Source organism: Meleagris gallopavo, chromosome Z, assembly GCF_000146605.3.
Source record: "Meleagris gallopavo isolate NT-WF06-2002-E0010 breed Aviagen turkey brand Nicholas breeding stock chromosome Z, Turkey_5.1, whole genome shotgun sequence".
Classification (NCBI taxonomy): Eukaryota; Metazoa; Chordata; class Aves; order Galliformes; family Phasianidae; genus Meleagris; species Meleagris gallopavo.
The window spans coordinates 20,760,008-20,766,386 of record NC_015041.2 but is presented as its reverse complement, the minus strand read 5'-3'; the positions used below and the strand labels follow the sequence as shown (position 1 = coordinate 20,766,386).

At 40.1% G+C, this 6,379-nt stretch overlaps 1 protein-coding gene across 1 annotated transcript in view; it reads left to right on the top strand.

The window, feature by feature from the left end:
* Nucleotides 1–6,379, top strand: part of THBS4 (thrombospondin 4) — a 1,064,342-nt gene that overhangs the window by 5,604 nt on the left and 1,052,359 nt on the right. Inside the window, exon 2 of the mRNA XM_019610190.2 lies at nt 2,874–3,077. Within this exon, the coding sequence (XP_019465735.1) occupies nt 2,874–3,077 (204 nt within the window). The remainder of the gene's footprint in view (nt 1–2,873; nt 3,078–6,379) is intronic.

Here is a 6,379-nt window from a genome sequence, read left to right as displayed (position 1 = left end):
AAAAAAGAGGCAGAAAAAAGTTCAACAAAAGGCAGACATCTAGCTTAGTGGAGGCAGCAGCCAGGAAAGGACCCTGCTCACATCCTCTGAAACTCCTGCACTTCAAAATCAGAGTCTGGGCTTCACTCCCAGTGACCAGAACGTCATTAGCCAGCTTGGGAAACGTCGAGCAGTAGTGAAGTGCTATTTTCATACATGCAGCTAAGGATTGTTAAGACCGGTGAGGAACCTTGGAAGGGTTCTGAAAGCTGGTGTACTGTGTCAGCAGAAATAAGGAGGAAATCTTTTGTCTTGCATGCTCTTCTCTCTTCTGTGACTAATTTAATTCTCACCCCTCCTTAAGGCTTTCTGTCATACATTTTAGTTCCTACCTTAACTGTTGAAGTTTTAGGACCCGTCTACAAGGAGTGGATTGCTACCGTTTATCATGTGCCGTTTTCATGGGAGGTTGAGCAGGTGCCTTCAAAAAGCAAAAGAACTAAGCAGGGAAAGCAGAGGGGAGAAGACTCCGGGGCTGTGCTGCAAGTGGGCTCATTTCAGCTTGGTGGGAACGCACACATGCACTTGTGCTTATAGGCATGCCCAAGTCTTCCCTCCAGGCGCACTTATTAAAACCAGATGCTCCTGCCTTCCAGTTTTGGCAGACCTGTCCTATTTGTTTTCAAGTCTCTCTTTTATAGGAGTGGAATGAAAATATGTGATTCTCCTTAAAAATGAAATCTGAAATCCTTGTAGATCCTTCTTTCATGTCCCACTCAAACAATAAGTTTTCTCTGTAAGATCTAAGAGTACCTGCCAGCTCTCCTAAGGATGGAAAATGAATTTTCATAGCATCACTGATCTTCTGTGCACTTCTGCTGCCACATATGTAGTTGATATGATGGGATGGGTTCTCACACATGCATTTGTGAAGGTACTCTGAGAAAGAGTTCAGTAGTGTGCTGCTGAAGGATTGTGGAATGCAAATACCAAACAAACCAATTTGAGAATTCATTTCTAAGTACAAATTTAAAGAGATTCAATGATTTTTCCATCAGGTTAGACAGTTTTGTCATAGTTAATAGTTATTTTAGCAATATTTTGGTGTTTGATATGAAGTCAGCAAGACCCAGAACTGAAAAAAACATGTAGTTTTTCACTGTTTTTTCACTGTAAGAGATGTCAGTGCTGTATATTCCAGTGATCCAGTTGTATTTTAAGAGTAGTTATTCTCTCCAAAATGTTGTTTTACAGAACCATGAGTTACATTTCATTTTTTTGCTTGACCAGCTGCTTTGCTTTGTGTGGATCAAAACTAATAAAATACTCAGTCTTTTGCCATTGCTGGTTTCAGTGTCAGCAGTGGTTGTCCTGGGATGCTTGCAAGTCTGAACTGTGAAAGAAAGGGAATTTGACAAGTTGATCTCAGATGTGTGTTGACAACAGCATTACAAATGCATGCAAGTCAAGTGCCTCATTGTTTCTGCATACTATAATCAAAATCACGAGCAGAGCCACAAGATCCTTGGAGTCAGTAAGGGTTTAGATATGAGCCGTGATCTAGATTCCATTGCTTTTGAGAGGTGAAGGGAAAAACGTCTCTTTTTTTGGAAGTGACATCAGTGTCCAAATGGGTGGATGCTTCAGAATGAGCAGTGGAAGCAGCATGAACCTGGGCTTACTAGTGAACAAGGTTTACTTACGTGGCTGTGAGTAGGACCATGTACGTGTGTGATTGTGCTATGGGTTCTCTTGAGTCTCCTTCATCTAGAGGTGTATGGAAACGTTGTTGTGTTAGGATGGCCTTGTCCATGGAGTGATAGTGATGTCCAATGGGAGATCACTGAGTTTCTTAGTGGATCAGTTTGAATTTGGAGATATCGTGGATTTAGAAACATTGAGGAAAAACTAGCTTCTTGTTTTAGGGCCGTAAGGGGGCTGGCATACTTAGTAGTATAGTATTTAGACCTTTGCTGCTGCACCATGCAAAAATTAAAAAGAAAAATTGGAAATAGCTTTCACTCTGCCTTTAGGGTTTTTTTTTTAATTTTTGTCAGACCTGTCTTTGTTATCTGTGCTAGAAGGGAAAGATGGGTTTTATTTATATAATACATCCTCTGAAAAGTCGGTGAAGTGAGAAGGAAGTTATGAATATCATATTACTTACCTGGTTCTTTGGCACTTTAATTGATGCCCTGCAGATGCCATCAAAATAATTCTTAGGATAAGCAAACCAGAAATCTGTCTGAAAATTTTGATGCTGGATTATGAATGTAATTAAAAAGTGAACAAAAATACTCCTTTTAATTTATGAGAGAGGGAATAACTGGAATAGCTTTTGTGTTGGGGTGTATCTCAAAAGATACAAAAACTTTAAGAGATCTACCTGAAAGTATTTGAGAACCTCATTTTGAAGACTGAATATTTCTGTTTTAGTAAATTATCGTAGAATAGAATTGCAGACTGGCTTTGGTTGGAAAGGATTTAAAGATCATCCAAACCTCTGCTGTGAGCAGTGTTGTCACCCACCAGCCCAGGCTGCCCAGGGCCCGCGTCCAGTCTGAACGCCTCCAAGGATGGGGGCATCCCAGCTCCTCTGGGCAGCCTGTGCCAGGGCCTCACCACCCTCTGAATGAAAAAAATATTCCAAATGTTTAATCTAAATCTCCCCTCTTTTACTTTAAAACTGTTCTGCTTTGTCCTGTCACTATCAGAATAAGTAAAAGTTGCTCTCCATCTTGTTCATAAGCTCCCTTTATGTACTGACGGCTTCAGTGAGATCTCCTTGAAGCCTTCTCCAACACATTTCAGTAGTGGATGAACTGGCTTCAGAATACATTGTTCTTGGCTCATTACTGTATTTAAACTACTGTTGAAACTGTTTTATTTTTCAGTTATTGATCTTCTTTCATATGCCAACAAGAGAGAGGTAACAAGCTTCCTGCAACAAGCACTTGGGGATCCTACGCTGAATGAAGTGTTCTTGCTTTCAGCATTCAAACTGCAGCCAAAGAGCACAGCCACTGTATTTGGCCTATATTCACCAGCTGATGACAAGCAGTATTTTGAGTTTACAGTAATGGGACGGATGAATAAAGGTGAGTTGTTTGTATTAAGTAGGGGAAAACTAGGGCTGGGTCCATTCTTATTGGTATGTCACAGAAGAACTTGGAAAATGATGTGATTAACCTTTTATGCTTGGGTCATTCTTGTTGCACATTGCCAACATCCTCCAGCTCTGCCGCTTTGTCCCACTCACAGGATGCTGCGCTCTCCTGGCCAGGGAGGCAGACCCCACAGTCAGCTGGTATCATAATACTGGGAAAAGGGGCGGGGAAAAGATATCAGAGAAAGGAATCAATTTGTTTTTCTTTCTTTTTTTCTTCCCCTGGAGGACAATCACTGGTTCTTATTACTGAGGAATGTGAGGGACACACGCACATCCTACCTCATGCATATGAAAGGCTCGCTTTTGTTTCATTGACCCTGGAGGTTAAATGTGATTATGCAGGACAAACATTCCTAGCACTTACAGGACGTTTTGGGTAATTTGCTCTTAGTTTATTGAAATTGGTTCATTAGAAATCAGAGTAGAAACTTGGGCACATTTTTAGAAATAGAGAGACCGTGTCTATGTATATAAAATGTATTGCAATGTTGCAGTACAGTGAAAAATTACCATGTGATGTAAGTTATTGTTGCTCTTCGCCACTGCTATTTGCCGTTGCCATTATTGTAGTCAGAAAGCTGTCTAAGCCTAACTATGAGAAACTCTACTGAAAAATTTAAGTTTAGATATAGGAAAACATTCTACATGCTGAATGAAAGCACAGCTTTTATTTGGAAAATGCAGTGAAGTAAATTGGTTAAAACAATGATATTTTTGTCATGTCTTCTGAAATCCTTCTGAGGTCAGAGAATAAGACTTCCTGTTATGTATCTGTTGAGAGTGGGTGAGGTATGGCCATACAGTTGCATCAGTAACTGTAGTACAGTTCCTTGTTACTTAATTGCTAAATAAGTGATGTATCACACGTACTTTCTCTGTCCCTCCCATTCACACACGCACACACAATTTTGCCTGTAAATGTTATCTAGAAGTACTAATGTATGTGTAAATAATTTTGATCTCATCACACTCTTGATTTGCAAGAATACCCACATTCCTGACAGTTACTGATGTACTTTAACTAACAGACTTGGTGAAGCTTTCTGAGGGAAAGTTGTATGGTTTCTTTTAGTTTTGTCCTCGGTATGTTAGTGTTGTATTTGAGAAGTGCCCATGACAGGCTTGTGGTATACAGATGAGCAACACACAAAGATTTGTACTGTTGGTGACTAGTCCTGTTTTTACCTTCAGAAGTGAGCTACGTGTTGTGAAGGGCTGATGGATCAAAGAGAGGCTTTTCACAGCAAGCCTGTGTTTCACAAAGGTGTCTTCACCTCCTTGTAGTTTTAATGCACCTAGTTTGAGATGTACGGCCCTGACTGAGTAGTAAACAGAGTTTCACAATTATTTCACATGCAATTTCTCCAGAAGTGTCAGGTATCCCATATGGCTACTTCATACAGTCAATGAAAACACATCCGAGAGATCATCAAGCAAGTTGAAAATAGGAGTGGGGGGGCTGTTTCTGATCTTTTCAAGGCTGGAGGTCATCACTGCAGTGGTGAATCAAGATTGGTGTCTTATCAAAGTGTAATGTCTAAATATGTTGAGGGTACATATGTGCACCTCTGCATGGTAAAGTCTCATCTGAGTAGCCCAAACCAAGCATTATCTACCTTTTACAGTGCCACGTTTATTTATTACCTGCATTCCTCATGGTTTGCTGATGTTTTATTTTTGTTGTGATAAACTTGATAGTAAATATACTCATAATATGAAGTGTTTTTTAAAGCATGCATCTAATGTGAGATTTTTCTTTTCCTTTTGATTTGTGAAGTCCATATTGAGGTCTTGCCTGGCTCAAGATTGACATATCCACACAGTGTGCCACTGAGAGGGAGATTTTGCCATTGTATCCATTGAGTTTATGTTAATGGTTCAACTCTGTCACCTTTGTGTAGTCTTACTGATGCACAGTGGATTGTTACATGCATGAGTTAAGGAATTGCTGGTCAATTTAACTTGTTTTGTCCAGTGTATTTTTGGAGTCAAATCGCAAATGGAATCCTTGGGTTGCTTGTCATTTTTGAACAGATCCTTTCTGGAACATACATTAGTAAATGCATAAAACTGATAAAATTTAAATAGTTGGTGAAGTGGTCCCCTATTTACTGTCAGGATTAGTAGTTCCATTGAATGTTTCTTAAACAGTGCAGATGAGATGCTTACTCTCAGGAATGTCAGTGTAAGATGACACAGCAGTAAAAATGAATTCAGGGTCTTGGATGGGTTAAATTGTACAGAGGCTGTGATCCAGCAAAATCTCCCTTCAGAGCCTACTCTAGTTTACCAGATGGGTATTTGGCTTTGGCTATGGAAGGAATGCTTTATCCTTCATCCAAGCCAGACTGCTGCTTGTCTTGAAACTATTCTGGCAGGGTCTGTTCAGAGCCCTGCCGCCATCTCCTCCTCCTTTCTCTGACTTAATGCTGCGTTTGGTCACTCTGAATACAGGGCCTAGATCCAAAGACCCTGCTATTTTATGATGCAGCATGCATAATATTTACATAAGTAAAATGCTTGCAACATACTCTGTCTTGTCAGATCTTTCAGCTAGCCAGCAGATGCTAAATTTTAGCAAGCTACTGGTGACCTCATGCACCTTTGCGGAAATCTCAGCACTGGCAGCATTTTGACATAGACAACAGTGAAAACATTCCTGATATTGATCACAGCTGCTGAGGCTTTAGTGGTAGTGTAGACTTAGAAGATGGAGATGTACTCTGCACTATTCATGCTGGTATAAAACTGGGTTATTTTAATTGCTAGACTAAGCAATTAGAAAAATTGTGAGGAATCTTTGAGTTACTAGGTATGTGCCTGCTACTGACAGAAATATCACAGCATCAGAGAGCGTATTAGTAGTGGAAAGTTGATGGCAAAATTTGTTAAAGTGAATTCAGTGTTAGACCATGGCCTCTCAGAAGTTGATAAAAGCATTTTCACTCCAATGTCTCCATAATTTTTGATTGTTCTCATTTCAATTTAGCTATTCCTTGAAAGTCAGAGTATGTGTAAGCTCTTGCTTGATGCAGTAGTGGCAACTCTGTGTGACTTGAGATAGATGCTGAGAAGAGCTAGCACTTTGCTGCATAGGCACCTAGAGTCTGTGACTTGACTCCTTAGAATTGTAGAATTGGTCAGGTTGGAAAAGACAATGAAGATCATCAAGTCCAACCACATCCTAACCATAGTACCCTAACTCTAACAGCCCTCCACTAAATCATGTCC